Raw genomic sequence first — 17,022 nt, 5'->3', positions numbered from 1 at the left:
TTTTACCTGTAAATCTTTGATCCTTCTGGAATTTATTCAGTGTATGAAATGAAGAGGTGTACATCCTATTTATTTTTCTAAGTGACTAACTGATTGTCCCCCAATCATTTAATCATCTCTATTTCTCGTACTTGTTTGAGGACCACCTTCACTATAGAGTAATTCCCTGGTGTATTTGAATTACTCCCAAGTTATTAAAAGTGTATTTATCTCTGTTTTATTTTTCAAACCACTGCAGTGTGACACTCATATGGAACTATTCTTGAAAAGAGATCATCATGGACTTTATAGCTATCAAATCATTTAGCTGTATATTACTTTGGGCAGAAAGTGAAACAGTTGAATACTCTCCGACCACTCTTCTAAACTATCCTTCTTTTCACATTTCTCTTAGTTTCCCTCCTACCTATTGTCTCATTTCTTTACTAGCTTGTCTTCCTCTGTTTCTTGTACAAAAGTGTTCGTTGGATTTGCACTTTCTCCTGGCATGAGTAATATTTCCCCGTCTCATCCCTTGAGCTGTTACTTAACTGGCTAAATATTCCTGTTTTCATTTCTACTTTCAACCTAAATCTAGAACTATATTTCCAATTTTCGATTAGATACTATATGATGTGCTCTGGGTTATTTCAGTATGTCTATACAAACCATTGTTGCCCTTGTTTTCAATGTGTTTTTCTTTCTATACCCTACCTCATTTGATATCATCACCATTTCTTCCTGTTACTTAGATTTTGTCTTTGATATGTCTCCTTATCCCTTTAAAATCTGTCAGTAATCTGTCACAGGTCCTAGTTCTTCCTGCCTATTCTCATAGTCCTTGTCTGTGCTTTCATTTCATGCCTTGATTTTGGAAGTAGTTTCTTATCAGTCTCCATATTTCTGGTTGCTCTGGTCCAGTCCTACATTACAGGCAGTGTTAATTTTCTACTACATATATTTGATCAGACAAATCCCATGGTTAAAGACAGTTGGTTTCATTTATATCCTGTATAAGTTGATCACATGCTCTTACTTCCTCTTTCTTCCTAATTGCATTAAAATGAGAGTAAAGAAATGGAAAAACTCAAAAGGACAAAGAGAACAGGAGTGGAAACACTCACAGATGTGAGGTTGGAACTATTTTATTTTTTTTACTCTTAGCAAAGGAAGTTACAACTCCAATATCTTCCCCTACATGAACTTTGAGAGAAACCAACTCATTCTTCCCATAGAATTCCTAGTATTTCAAGACTTGGAGGTGCCTGGTCTGCAGAAGGCAGGAATGAGCCATGAAATTGAAAACACAGGCTGTTCCTTGAAAGTCTTTAAAATAAGTGGCTAAAGTCCCCTGTACCCCCTCTCTGCTCCTCTGGAGACCATAGGGTTATTATCTGGAGAATTTGACGGGAGAGCCCTAGACTCAGAGATCCAGGTGCAGCAAGTGGATTGCTTAAAACAATGGGATTACCTGAAAGTTTGCATACCTCATTTGGGGACCTCTGTGTTCTACCCTAGATATAATTGGTAAGATGTTTCATGAATTATTTTCACATTCCCGGACTCCTAATGGTGGTCTAGATATAATAGGTTTTCTCTTGGCACATCCTCTAAGAAATCAAGTAGCCTAATAAGCAAAATGAAAAATTTCTCAACGTCTCAAAACTCTAAGTGATTAAACATTTTCAGAAAAGGTAACTCAAAAGTCAGTTGATTTTGAGATGCTTAAAATGTTTTGTTTAGGCTGCTCAGTTTCTTTACTTGTAATAACAGGATTATAAGCAGAAAAATGTGATTGTGCAAATAAATGTAAATGCTATGTTTTCATTTGATTTGTTTCTTTTTTAGAGTTTTGAAGACCCAAGAAATAGAGTATAGTTGACCCTTATACAACACAGCAGTTAGGAGCAGCAGCCCCCAAGCAATTGAAAATTCTCGTATTGCTGTCTCTGTCTCAAAAAATCAAAAGAATTGATAAATTGTGCACCCATGGATGGGAAGTCAAAACAGTTTGGGTAGAATCAGGACTCACACCCTAGTTCTTTTGATTCCATATTGTGATCTGTAATCAAACGCAAACATTTCCCCACACTTAGTTAATTTAAAGATCTATACAGTAAAAATGTGCGTACTATATTTATTGAAAAAAGTCCACGTGTAAGTGGACCTGTATATTTCAAACCTGTGTTGTTCAAGGATCAGCTGTACTTTTTTCTCTTCTGCTGTTTTGCTTTTGTCCATAAATTAAGGGACAGGAAGAAGGCAGGGAACAATTTTCCCCTCTAGCTTCGTTATTTTAGGTTTTCACGTAGTTTTGTAACAAGCATAATTATATGAACAAACTAAATTGGATACTGTACGTGTTTACCTTCCCAATGCAATAAATTGATTTTATTAATAAGAAACATTTATGTAAAGTATACACTTTTGCTTCCCAATATATTTGAAATTAATAGAATGCATTAAATACATTCTTTATCGCCAATGCAAAGCATCCACACTACTAAAAACGTATAGTTACTACCACCCCACCTGCTCTTTCCCATAAAAGCAACATTGCTACCTCCATTACCTATTTTATATCTTTAAGATTTAAAAGTCTTTAAAAGCATCTCTCTATCCTTACTTTTGAGGAGAAGGCAATGGCAAGCCACTCCAGTACTATTGCCTAGAAAATCCCATGGATGGAGGAGCCTGGTAGGCTGCAGTCCATGGGGTCGCTAAGGGTCGGACACGACTGAGCAACTTCACTTTCACTTTTCACTTTCACACATTGGAGAAGGAAATGGCAACCCACTCCAGTGTTCTTGCCTGGAAAATCTCAGGGATGGGGGAGCCTGGTGGGCTTCCGTCTATGGGGTCACACAGAGTCGGACACGACTGAAGTGACTTAGCAGCAGCAGCATCCTTACTTTTGAGCAATCACTTGGAAAATTTTGGGCCCTCCATGTGGTCCCCACAGGCCTCAAGGCCCCCTGGTAACTTGGGATTCAACGCCGTCTCTGAATCTGCTTGTCAAATGTTTGCCTCAGCTCTTTGCTTCTAGATTATGTGTCTCACCCAGCTTCACATAGACTCTCCCAGGTCTTCTGACTCTCTCGTTTAATCCAACTTCCTGTTTACATGGCGGTTTTTCCATAGTTAATTGTTGGGTAATGATTTCACATGAAATTAGCCAGTACTTTTTTAATGATTCAGTACTGAATTTTGTAGGTATTTTGACTATTGCAGATTCAGTTTCTTAATTTTTATAAACTGTAATATGGATACTAGGTACATGGACCTACATTTTGCCTATCACAAAGTATGTAAAATATTAACAAAGGTAGCATAATGTGAAAATTCGAGTATTGATTTTCATAGTAAATATTGACTTCTTTTCCTCCTGCACAGGTCATTATCCAACTTTTAGAGGTGATGGATCATCTACATAGAGGGGAATCAATTGCTGCAATACTCCGTAACCGGTATATTTATGAAAGCAGTTTACCTTCTAAGTTATCTAATGTCTCTTCCATTTATTTATTTACCTAACATAAGTCGGTACTCAGTAAATATTTGTTGAATGCCTGTTATAAAATTAAAATATTTGCTATATGAGTAGATAAAAGAATGCCTGAGTGACAAAGAAATGGAATGAAGAGAATGTTAATGACTGTATTCTGAGCTAATGAAAAAATAGAAAATATAACTAGAAATAAAAATTGGTGGACATTGTGAACACCTGAATTCAGTCAGTGGAGCTATTGATGTGAATTTTTGGTTTTAAAGCAATCAATGAATAAATAGGGCTTCCCTGGTAGCTCAGCTGGTAAAGAATTTGCCTGCAATGCAGGAGACCCCAGTTCTATTCCTGGGTCGGGAAGATCCACTGGGGAAGGGATAGGCTACCTACTCCAGTATTCCTGGCCTTCCCTGGTGACTCAGATGGTAAAGAATCCTCCTGCAATGTGGGAGACCTGGGTTCAATCCCTGGGTTGGGAAGATCCCCTGGAGGAGGGCATGGCAACCCACTCCAGTATTATGGCCTGGAGAATGGAATTCAGTCAGTGGAGCTGTTGATGTGAATTTTTGGTTTTAAAGTATATAAGTGAATAAATACTGGTATCCATTGCTTACAAATAGATGTCTCAACAAAGTATTTTTTTAAAATAGTATTGCCTGTGATTGTGTGTACATTGCTGTTATTTGAAATTCCAGTTAAAACTTTTTCAGGGACTTATGAGAAATTCAGAGCTTCTTCTGTCAATTTAGGATTTTAAACTCGTGGTTTAAAGAAATATGGCCTTTACTTTATAGGTGTGAAAGTGTATCTCTTATTCTCAGTATTTTAATCGTATAGCTCTGGTGAAATATATGAAGTAATACGCTGAAGTTGTCTATATCATGGTTCTGACAGTTACTCATGTAGCCTTGGTTAAGTTTTTTAGTTGCTCTGTACCTTAACTTCCTCATCTATGAATTGAGTATATTAATAATACCTATATCTCAAAGTAATTTTGAGGATTAAATAAATGTCTATTTTGTGTGTGGGGGGGTGGAGAGCAGGAGCTTGGCAAATAATTCAAAGTATAACAGTGCTTGTATTGAAATACAAATGTAGGATTTTAATTATTTCAAAAATACAATATTTTTGTTACTCAGTTCTGAGGTACTTTAAAAATAGCTTCCCTGGTGGCTCAGAGGGTAAAGCATCTGCCTGCAATGTGGGAGACCTGGGTTCAATCCCTGGGTTGGGAAGATCCCCTGGAGAAGGAAATGGCAACCCACTCCAGTATTCTTGCCTGGAGAATCCCATGGACAGAGAAGCCTAGTGGTCTACAGTCCATGGAGTTGCAAAGAGTCGGACACGACTGAGCGACTTCACTCACTCACTCACTCATTAAAAGACTATGGAAGGAGGGGAAAGGGGACATTATATATGAAGGGGACATATATAAATATATGTATATGAAGGGGACATATATAAAGTCACTGTTATTTGAAAGATACCATGCGAGGAATTTTGCATAGTATTCCCATCAAAGGAAAATCACATGAAGAGTACATGCTTGTTGGAATGTGGGCAAGGGGCTGTAAGGTAGACCTACTCAGAGATACTGGACACAAGGAAGTCATTGCAGGAATACTGCATGGCCATATAGAAGAGAAGAGTAGATTGCAGGGGTAGATTTCTAGTGGGGAATTGAGACTGCAGAGTTCATGTGCTGCTGAAGCCTGGGGTCTGTATCACACATTTGGAAGAGGAACTAGTCGGAGGGCAGTATTTCCTAAGCTCAAGTTGATAACTGAGGTAGTTATAGCACAATTGAATTTGTTTCCATTATTATTATTGAGATATAATTACATATAGTAAAATACACAAACATTTAAATATACATCTGGATTTATTTTTATGCATGCAAACATCCAGGTAACCACAACCAAGGTCAAGATATAAAACAGTTCCATCGCTCCAGAGAACTCCCTTGTTCCCCTCTCCAGTTCATGTCTCCTCCCCTGCTACAGACTTGTGTATCTTGGGTTCATGTTGCTTGTTCTTGAACTTCATGTAAATGTAGTCTAACACTGTGTATTCTTTTGTGTATGGCTTCTGTTGTTCAAAATAATGTTTTTGAAATCCATCATTATTGCAGGTATCAGTAATTCCTTCTTTTTATTGCTCTGTAGTAGTCCCTTGTTTAAATATACCACAATTTATACATTTCTTGTTGAGAGTCATTTAAGTTATACTCATTATTTGGCTATCATGAATTAAGCTGTTGTTGACACTTTTAGCAAATCTTTTTGTGGCCATATATACTCATTTCCTTTGGCTATATACCTAGAAATAGAATTGATGGGTCATATGTGTATATATGTTTATTTAATTTATTTGACATTATTAGAAACTGCCAAACACTTTTAAAGAAGTTATACCAGTTTCTTCTCAAACCAATAAAAAGTGAGAATCTTCACAAACTCTTGGTGTTTAATTTTAGTTATTCTCTTGGGTGAGACTATGGTTTTCACTTTGCATTTTCCTCATGTGGAATGATGTGAGTTTGTTTTTGTATGTTTGTTAGCTATTTGTCTATCTTTTAGAAGTATCCAAATCTTTTGCCCATTTAAAAATTGATTTTTTTCTCTTTGAGTTTTAAGAGTTTTTAAATTTTTTCTTGATATTTAGATAGATGTATAATGAATATTTTCTTCCAATCTGTAGCTTCCATCCCATTTCTTGTTTGTGTCCTTTGGTGAGCAGTTTTATTTCTGTTTTATTTTTATGAATTTCAGTTTGTCACTTTTTCTTTATGCTCAGTAATTTTTGCATCTTTCTAAGAAATCTTTACCGTCCCAAATTTCAGGCTTTCTTCCTGATGTTTTAGCCCCTGCATTGTAAGTGCATTCTTGACCAGAAACTTAAATAAATGAACTTATGACATGTTTGTGTACACAAATTATAGACCAGTTTCATATTCTAAATAAAAGAGAAACCAGACACATTTAGGAATGTATGAGAAGTATTAACCCTTTGTGACTAGGAAAGTTTTATTCCAGAGTGTGAATTCTTTAATACCATGAAAGCTACTCATATGATGCAGCCTGTCAGTAGATTTCATAAGAAATAAAAGATACAGTAAATGCTGAAGGTGTTTGAAAAAATTCATTGCCCATTTTAAGATTTAGAGTTAACGAGTGATAGAAAGTTGTACTGGAGAAGGCAACGGCAAGCCACTCCAGTACTGTTGCCTAGAAAATCCCATGGATGGAGGAGCCTGGTAGGCTGCAGTCCATGGGGTCGCTAAGGGTCAGACACGACTGAGCGACTTCACTTTCACTTTTCACTTTCACACATTGGAGAAGGAAATGGCAACCCACTCCAGTGTTCTTGCCTGGAGAATCCCAGGGACGGGGGAGCCTGGTGGGCTTCCGTCTGTGGGTTCACACAGAGTCGGACACGACTGAAGTGACTTAGCAGCAGCAGCAGAAAGTTGTACTCTTAACAAGAAAAATAATTACCTGTTTGAAACCAACAAACAAACATCACACTTAAGATAAATATAAGAGTTGTTCCTTAAGCAGCAACAAAACAAAGATGCCCTCTATCACCATTTTAAAATATGTATCTGTAAACTATGGCCAGTGTCAATAAAGAGGCATAGTTCACAGGAAGGAGGGAACAAAAATGGTCAAGTTTTAGAAGATAGGGTCATGTACCTACAAAAGCTAAGACTTAAAAACAACTTCTTTGTTCACAGAATTTTAATATAAGTTCTAAAGTATAGTTGGATATAAGGTAAAAATTACAAAGCAATACCTTTTATCTGTATCAGACATAGCCATTTAGAATATATAATGGGGACTTCACTGGTAGTCCAGTGGATAGGAATCTGCCTGCCAATGCAGGGGACACAGATTCAGTCCCTTATTCAGGAAGATCCCATATGCCATGGAGCAACTGAGCCTGTGCGCCACAGCTCCTGAGCCTGTACTCTAAATCCCACGAAGGTGCAAGTACTGAGCTTATGTAATGCAACTTCCGAAGCCTGTGTAGCCTAGAGACGTGCTCTGCAATAAGAGCTGCCACCACAATGAGAAGCCCGCACACTGCAAGGAAGAGTAGCCCCCACTCACTGCAACTAGAGAAAGCCTGGGCAAAGCAGTGAAGACCCAGCACAGCCAAAAATAGATAGATAAATAAATAGAATATATAAGGGAAAACATTCCATTTACAAAAGCCATAAAATTTAATTGTTCAGTGTTAGTCACTCAGTCCTGTCCGACTCTTTGTGACCCCATGGACTATAGCCCACCAGGCTCCTCTGTCTATGGAATTCTTCAGGTAAGAATACTGGAATGGGTTGCCATTTCCTTCTCCAGGGGATCTTCCCGACCCATGGATCAAACCCAGCTTTCCCGCATTGCAGGCAGACTCTTTACGGACTGAGCCACTAGGAAAACCCTATAATAAACCCAATCAATACTTCTAAGACCTATATGAAGAAACTTTAAAAAATCAACTGAGAGATAAGAAGGGAGTTTTGTTTTTTTTTTTTTTAATGGAGAGACATTGTATGGTCCTTGATTAAAAGACTAAATTTTTTGGAGAAGGAAGTGGCAACCCACTCCAGTATTCTTGCCTGGAGAATCCCTTGGACAGAGGAGCCTGGTGGGCTACAGTCCATGGGGTTGCAAAGAGTCAGACACGACTGAGCGACTACACTACACTACTACTACTAGACTGAGGTTCAAACTACAGTCAACTCTCACTTACCTCCAAGGGTAGAGGAGAGAAAAGGTGGAGCTCAAATGGGAAATAAGCTAACAGTGCAGACATTGCTTGAGATTGGACTTTGGAGTGCAGGGATGCACACTCAGGTGTGTGTACATACACACTGCATGCATGTCCACAGTGACCTCCTTCCAGACCCTTACTTGGAAGGCAAGTTTGGTTAATTGGCACATAACTAGAAAGTGCTTAGAACATGTGTTCTGCTCACTCCAGGAGACCTAAATGTGTTACTAAAAAGTAATGAGGCTGGAACTTCCCTGGTGGTCCAGTGCAGGGGGATGCAGGTTTGATCCTTGGTCGGGAAGCTAAGATCCCACATGCCTCCTGGCCCAAAACATAAGACAGAAACAATATTGTAACAAATTCAATAAAGACTTTTTTTTAAAAAAAAGACTAAATTTTGGGAAGAGACAGTTCAGTCGCTCAGTCGTGGGAAGAGACAAACTCTTCCCAAATTGTTTTATAGATTTAATACAAACTTAATAGGAAATATAAAATGTTGTCAAAGTGACTTTTCAATAAGATAATAAATGTATGGAAGAAATGTATTCCCATTGTTTAATATAATGTCTGGCATGTGTAGTAGCAATTACTGGTCAGAAAATTCTAATGATTTGTTCTGCTTATAATTCAGCAAACATTTATTGTGTAATTACTAAGTACTAAGTAACCCACTCCAGTATTCTTGCCCGGAAAATCCCATAGACGGAGAAGCCTGGTAGACTACAGTCCACAGGGTCGCAAAGAGTCGGACACGACTGAGCGAGGGAACGGAAACATTTTCGTTAGTTATTTTTGGCTGTGCTGCGTCTTCATTGCTGCGTGCGGACTTTCTCTGGTTAAAACGAGCAGTGGCTACTCTCTAGTTATAATGCTTGGATTTCCCACTGCAGTAATTTCTCTTGTTGTAGAGCAAAGGCTCTAGGGCATGTGGGCTCAGTAGTTGCAACACACAGGCTTAGTTGCTCCACAGCATGTGGGATCTTCCTGGATCAGGGATTGAACCCATGTACTCTGCATTGCAAGGCAGACTCTCAACCACTGGGCCACCAGGGAGCCCAATATGTTGACTATATTAAAAATGATGAATCTTTGTTCTTATTGAACTTATATTTTGATGGAGATTGGGGTGGGGTCAGACAAAAACCAAATATATATATTTATATATGAGAAAGTTAATGCAGAAAATTAATAAACAAGATAGATAAAGAATGAAGGGTGGAGGTTTGCAGTGCAGAATAATGTTAATCTTTTATGAGTCTTAGATGTTTTTAGTCTTGCAGTCTACCATTCATCATATGTTTTACCATGTTAAAGGTTTTATTCCAGTGATTCATCTGGTATAGAGAGAGGTCAGCCATATATGACTTGCTTTGCTGCAAACATCATCTCAGTGTGAGCATCTTCCTCACATTGACAGTACACGTTCCAGCACTGTCAGGGAGGGCACACTTTGGTAAGAGTCACCCAGCTGGTGTTGTGTGGTGGTGTGTTCTGTTGGGGTTCCTAGCTGTAGTAAGGATTTCTGCAGTGATGTAGAAAGCTCTGACAATGTTCCAATTTTCTAAAAAGTATTCTTTTGTAAATAAAACAGAGCGTATAATATTGTCTGGTATTTGCAGCACAGGAAAAAGGGTGCCAGACACTGTATAATTGGATTTTCATCCCTGTAACAAATCTTATGCACCACTTGCCATGCAAGGTTTTAGGGATATGGCGGTGAATGATAATATATGGTTCCCTGTCAGTTAGGTGACTACTGTAGTAGGGAAAATAAGAAATGAGGAGAGTCTGAACAAAGGTGGTGGCAGAGGAAATGATGAAGAAGAGTGGGGAGGAAGTTGTGAAATATTTGGGGTAACTTTAACAATGCTTCGTATTCAACTAGATTCTTCACACTCCAATTGTACTATATTTTATTTACAGTGTTGTGTTTGTTTTAGGTGTATAGCAAAGTGATACAGTCATATATATATATATGAATTAACAAAAGCAGTTCCCGTCTTTTGATGGGGTGCTCATGGTTTATAACATAAATGGCATTATTTTGAGAGAGGGATAACTTAGGTATGGCATTGGATTTTTTTTCTTTTTGCAGCTTGAAGCAGTTGTAAAATAACTTAATGCAGCTTTTTACAACTGTGTATTCTATAGTATTTTTTCATTTGGTGAAATTTTAACTGTTAATGTTTTTGGCATTGTGCTTTGTACCATTTATTAAATAAAAATTAAAAAAAGAAGAAGAAGAAAATAAATAAAATGCTACATTTAAAAAAAAAAAAGAAAAAAAATTGCTTATCTGATAATGTGGTCCAGGTTGCCCTTTCCTGTCTCCAGTTATTGAAATCCTACCTGTTCTCCAAGACCCTCATCAAATTGTATGCCCTGTCTATCAGCCTTCCCTGATCAATCCAAGCAGATAATCAAAAGAAAGAAAGAAAATGTAGTCCATAGTTGTGTCTAAGTCTTTGTGATCCTATGGATTATAGCCCGCCAGTCTCCTCTGTCCACAGGATTTTCAGGTGATCAGGAGAGTCTCTTTTGTCTGTGAACCATTTTTTCCCTGTAATGAATTTTCTCATATTTGGTTCTGCATTGAAGTAATTTGAGCATGTCTTTGCTTACAGCATCATTAAGAGAGCTCTTTCAGAGCGTGACTGCCTGCATCTAGTGCATATTTACATCACATTGTATATAATACAGGGTTTGTACATAATAGGCATTCATCAAATATTTACAGACATTATAACATGTATCAACAATTATTTGTTGCTTGTGATTTTATTTGCTTAAATTGTTTAGAGTAGTTTTGTTTTCCACCGTCAACTCTTACTAAGAGTTAAGTAATTGGATATTAAACAGTAATCACTAAATTGTAAAATAGACTAATGAAATTTATTACAGATTTCTAGGAATAAGCTCAGACTTTTTTAGCTGGCTTAATGTATAACCATTTCTTTTTTATGTTGAAAATTAACTACAACAAAATATGACTCATGATTAAGAAAAGTTAATTTTATGTTTTATTCTCAAAGCTAGCATATAAAAGTATGTGCGTTCTATAGAACCTTAATTGTTTTTAAAACTATAGAAACAGCTATAATCATTTCATGTCAAGGGAATACAGGGCTTTAAATCTGGTCATTTGATAGTTTAAAATATTGAGCTTTTACTATTTAACAAGCACTGGTCTCATCTGTAACATTTAAGGATTGGAAGATCCTGACCTTCCTTTTAGTTTTAAAAGTCTGGAATTATATCTTTAAACCTGAGCACATAGTAGGTGATAAACAACATGTCTTTGATTAACCTTGAAAATGGTCAGTCATTGAAGATATCCTTTTATTACTCTTTTCACAATTCAACTTTTTAAACTTCTATGAAGATAAGATTTTCTGTGCTTTCTAAAGATTAAAAATTTATGAGAATCTAGTTTTACCTTTGCTAAATTGAGTCAATGATTATAATAAGGTTAAATCTTTGGCTGGAAGATGCCTATAAGCATTATAATATGAGGGTAATGCACACATTTCTGAGACCAGTTATATTTTATACTATGGACTTTTATTTTGGCTCAGAAATTCTGTAGATCTTGGGTTACCTATTATTATTGTTGTAATATATTGCAGTATATGTGTGTTTATCAGCATATTTGTTCCTTTCACTGAAGAGTTACATATCTTTATACAAAGGGCATGGAATTGTTAGTAATGTTTGCCTGTGTGATCTTTCTAGAGAATTTTCTAGGCCATAAGAAGTGTCTCTGTTTCTGGGGAGAGGAATTACTACCCTGATTCCTCTCTCTCTGTTTTGAATATTCCCGTTCATGATTCTCTGCGTAGTCTACACATTCTTTCTGGGACATCTCATCTACAGCCATTATTTCAATTCCAAACTGTATGTTAAGACCTTAACATTTCTCTTTAACATTTAAGTCTTTTTCTTGAGTCCCCAACTAAAAAAGTTCTGTATTCCTCTCTCTACTAGTTGTTCATTTGTTTTGACTTTACAAATAATTCATATTTATTATGGAACTCTTAAAATAGCAAATTATATACATATATGTAGTGAAAATAGTCACCAGAAGTAACTCTCTTAAACCCCCTTAATGCATTTTCACTCTGTTTAAAATGTAACTGAAGTTGTAATTATTGAACATGATATGGTATATGTGCTTAGGAGCAGGAGCTTTGAAATCTTCCAAATACAGCTCAAATCAAACTCTACTGTGTGAACTTTGGAAAGTTTCTTAACCTCTCTAAATGTGTTTCCTCATCTATAAAATAAAAGAGTGCCATTGTTTTGGACTGTTCTAAGAATAAAATAAAATTTAGTAAGACAGTCACATTTCCGGCACATGGTAAATTCTCAATAAATGGAAGAACTTACTGTTTTATTATACTTTATATCATGTCTGTATCCTGTTTTCCTTAGTTGTATCATGAACGTTTTCACATGTCAATAAAAACTTAAATAGCTCTAATAGCTGCAATGTATAAACTCTTTCATGGTACAAATGATTTCTTAACACTAAATATTTAGGTTGGATCTACTTTGGGGGTATTACTTGTTTTGGTGTCTACCATATGTATCATATTTTCTCTCCTCACTTTAATATTTGTTATCTTTTTTCCTTTACTTAATGAATTTATTTTAAACTGTATCAGACACTCTGTTTACTTTCTCTGATATACATTTTAGTTGTTATTCTGGTTTAGTTTCCTGGTAGTTGGCCAGTATAATTTATTGCTTTCCTCATCTGATCATGTTATCTTATTTGGCTTCCTCTTCCTGCTTTATTGATTCTTGTTCTCCTGAATGTTTTCTTGTTCTCCTGAAAGTGCCAAAAGCTCAGCATTGTTTTCTGACTCCTGTATGAAAACATTTGCAGAGTTCTGCTCTTTCTCTGAGTGTTTATGGTGACAAGTCTCCTTTTCCTTGTTTTTCAATACATTTTCATTACCCCCATGCTAATTGTTTTGCTATTTGTTTATTCTCAGAGGAAGAAAGATTCCTTGAATGGCCTTTGTAATGGCTGTTCCCTTTGTCTGGAACGTTCTTCCTCATGGTCTTTGTGTGGCTGGTTCTTCTTTTCAGATCTCCGCTGAAATATCCACTTAAAGATTTTCTTTGACCACCCACTCTGAAGAGGCCGCTTGTTTAGTGTCACACTCACCTAGTTCCATTCTCTGCATGACTCATCACTATCACTGTTAGATATTTTCCTTCTTTGTTTATTATCTATTCCCTTTTGCTAAAATAGAAGCTGTCGGAGGGCAGGGATATTGTCTGTTTTGTTGATTAATTTTATCACCTACCACCATGTCTTGTACATTTTAGTTGTACAGTAGGTATTAATATTTGCCTAATGGATGAATTAACCACTGCCCCTCTATGTGCTCTTGGGTACTAATCCAACCCCTTCCTCAGAGTTTTACCCATGATAGAAATAAATGAAATAAATTAATGAGGGAGGAAAGACAGTTCTTCCTTGAAGGACAATTCCAAATTATATACATGTTATGAGTATATGTGTTTGTATGTATTGAGTTGGTTGAAAAGTTCGTTTGGGTCCATAAGATGTTACAAAAACACCCAAACAGACTTTTTGGCCAACTCAATATATATTTCCCCCTCCAGCAGGTGGAATTTCATCTGTCTCCCTTCTTGAGTGTGGACTTAATGATTTACTTTCCAAAGGAAAGAGTGGAAAGGAAAACATAGTACCTTTATGGTGAAGAAATCTAGCAAATACTCCCTGTGGTAGACTTAATAGTGGCCCTCCAAAGATGTCTATATGTTAATCCACAGAACCTGGGACTGATTGTATGTGGCGAAAATGGACTTTGCATATATGGCTCAGCTAAGGATCTTGAGATGGGGAAGTTATCCTGGACTATCTAGGAGAGTCCACAGTAATCACAAGGGTCCTCATAAAAGGGATGCAAGTGGATTCAGAGTCAGAAAAAGGAGATGTGATCAAGGAAGGAGAGTTTGGAGCCATGTTTTTTGAAGATGGAGGAAGGTATCGTGAGCCATAGAATGCAGGTGCCCTCTAGAAGCTGGAAAAGACAGACAAATTCTCCTCCCTAGCCTCGCCAATACCTTGATTTTAGACTTCTGACCTCCGGAACTATAAGAGAGTCAATGTGTGTTGTTTAAAGCTGTTAAGATTGTAGTCATTTGTCTCAGTAGTAATAAGAAATGAATGTATCCAGAGTCTGGCACACAGGCTTCCCAGTATATTCCAATAGTTGTAATTTCTGACTTGGCATGGGCACAAGAGAGGTATCAGGGGCAGCTGTAATGATCCTTCTGTAATGTGAATATGTGTGTTCATATCATCTCCTTGTTTAGATTTCTTCACTGGCTCACAGTGTGGCAAGGCCTGTCATGCAGCTCCTCTCTGCCTCCCCAACCTCATCTCCTGCCTACAGCACATATTGCAGCCTCCCTCAACATTGGGAGGTGACATGTTCCCTCGTGTTTCCATCCTTCTTTCCAGTATGCCTTCTCCCTGGTTGTTGGCCTAACCAACTCCCGTTTATCCTTCAAGACCCAGCAAAGGTCTTAACTCCTCTGTAATACCTTCACTAACATGAACTCCATTCCTCTTCCAAACAGAATGAGGTCTTTTCTTATGATTCCCATAGTAGTAACAACTCATTTCAATGGTGGTGGTAGGGTGGGATCTTTAATTGCAGCATGTGAGATCTAGTTCCCTGATTGGGAATCGAACCTGGGCCCCCTGCATTGGGAGTGTGGAGTCTTAGCCCCTGGACCACCAGGGAAGTCCCCAGGTCAAGGCATTTCTGCTGTATTTTGAAAGTGCGTACGTATTAACTAATAGATTAAGTGCTATAAATGAACTGGGAACCTGGAAGTTGACAAAAGTAAGCTTTTCTTTAAAAAGTTTTCACTTCTATTTCCTGTCTTTCAGTTTTCCCCCTTTTCATTTTCCCAACAAATGTAGTTGCGTGGAGAGTGTTGAAAGATTATATAAAATTTCCAAAGTCTCCTGAATCACAATTGGGTCATGGGTTATGCGGGACCCATGAAATAGTTCAGAGCCTTACATGATGTGGATGCTTTTTAAAAATATACAGTCAGACAACAAAGTTTTCCTTTATCTTCTGGTCATCACTGTTGTGTGACATGTTGACTTCCTGTATCCCAATGCTTTTCTATCATTGCTTTATTTTAATTTTTTAAATAATTTTATTTATTTCTTTATTTTGGCTGTGCTGGGTCTTCATTGCTGCATTGGCTTTTCTCTAGTTGTGGTGAGTGGGGACTACTCTCTAGTTGCGGTCAGTGCACAGGCTTCTCACTGCGGTGGCTTCTCTAGTTGCAGAGAAGTTGCAAGAGCTCTAGCACGCATGGGCCCAGTAGTTGTGGCTCCCAGACTCTGGAACACAGGCTCCGTGCTTGTGGAGCATGGGCTTAGTTGCTCCTCGGCATGTGGGATCTTCCCAGATAAAGGATCAAACCATGTCTCCTGCATTGGCAGACGGAGTCTTTACCACCAAGCCACCAGGGAAGATCCCCCCGCCCAACCACTGCTTTATTTTAAATTAAAATGAACAGAAAAAGAGTCATAACTTTTCCTTTTCCTGGAAGGAAGCTCTACTCTTACTTTGGATTATAGTTTCTGTGCCTGCTTTTGGGTTTTAGCTATGGCAGTTTCAGGCTTTGTGACCCTCAGGCAGCCCTATTTTGGGTCTCCTCTTAGAGTCCAAGGCCTTAATCTGCCGTTGAGGGAAAAGAAAATGTGTCCTTCTCCCTTCCTGGGTATATTATGAAGTAAATTCTCCTGAAGGTGGAGACATTTTCCTTTATCAGAACAGCATGACATAGTTGACACAGATACGAGCTCCCAATAGCTAGGAAAAAAATTCTCTGGTGATTTTAGCAATCTGTTTTCCGGGAAACAAAATAACAGAGACAGAGTTAATTTGAATTAAACTTGTTGTTTTTGACAGGAGCTGTGCCTCGATATAGACAGTGTCATTTATTTTTCCTGGCACATTATTGAAAATAGTATTATGTAACTTCGTCTGAACTTGTCTGAGATCAGCCATTGTCCAGAGTTGGCAGGTCCCTCGGGTTTGGCTTAGCTCCCAATTTTGTCTTCTCAAGTTTGGGTGGCTGTTTGAGTCAGTGGGAGGCCACTTAGAACATACTTTTCTCTCTAGGTTCCCTGAGGCAGAGCCAAAACCAGTAAGGCCTCTAGGGAGAGAAGAGCTATTTGATCTCTGGACCCTAGAGTCTGTCTCTTCCTGTTACATTTATCCTTTGACCATGTGACATGTAGGGCAAAGTACATAAATATTAGCTCTTAATCCCATACGCCTATCCATTCCCTTTAAGGACAGTTCGTTTACCTGAGAGACCCTTCTGCTGAAAAGGCAGAATGCAATCCTGAGTTTGAAAAACCCTGTTTTCTAGTCCTGCCTCTGCCAACAGTGGCAATTTATTTAGCATGCTACCCATTTCTTTCTTTTTCTTTCTCTCTCTCTCTTTTTTTTTCCAAACAGAAATACTTTCTCCTGTCTTGAAAATTAATGAGATGATATGCTTGAATTACTTTCTTCTTCCTGGAAGGCTGACCCTACAGCAATTCAAGTTGATTTTTGAAAGGAGTTGAGAACATAGTGAAGACTACTTGTCTTTCTAAGAATAGTTGTGGCTCCACAAAATAGACTGCATTTCTTTAAAGATAGAAAAAGATTGTAGAGATATTGTTCAACCCTCTTAAATGTAAAAAG

General features: G+C 37.7%; 1 protein-coding gene across 3 annotated transcripts in view; it reads left to right on the top strand.

The window, feature by feature from the left end:
* KLHL13 (kelch like family member 13) overlaps positions 1-17,022 on the top strand; it is a 203,215-nt gene that overhangs the window by 86,744 nt on the left and 99,449 nt on the right. For 2 of the 3 annotated variants that reach the window (XM_055393965.2, XM_055393962.2), the window contains exon 2: positions 3,373-3,446. The exons of the other annotated variant lie outside the window; for it this stretch is intronic. In XM_055393965.2, the coding sequence (XP_055249940.1) occupies positions 3,397-3,446 (50 nt within the window). In that variant the 5' untranslated portion in view covers positions 3,373-3,396. The remainder of the gene's footprint in view (positions 1-3,372; positions 3,447-17,022) is intronic. 3 annotated transcript variants of the gene reach the window in all.

Source organism: Moschus berezovskii, chromosome X (assembly GCF_049115385.1).
Source record: "Moschus berezovskii isolate FMDL1 chromosome X, NW_MosBer_1.0, whole genome shotgun sequence".
Taxonomy (NCBI): domain Eukaryota; kingdom Metazoa; phylum Chordata; class Mammalia; order Artiodactyla; family Moschidae; genus Moschus; species Moschus berezovskii.
This window is presented reverse-complemented; position numbering and strand designations above follow the sequence as displayed.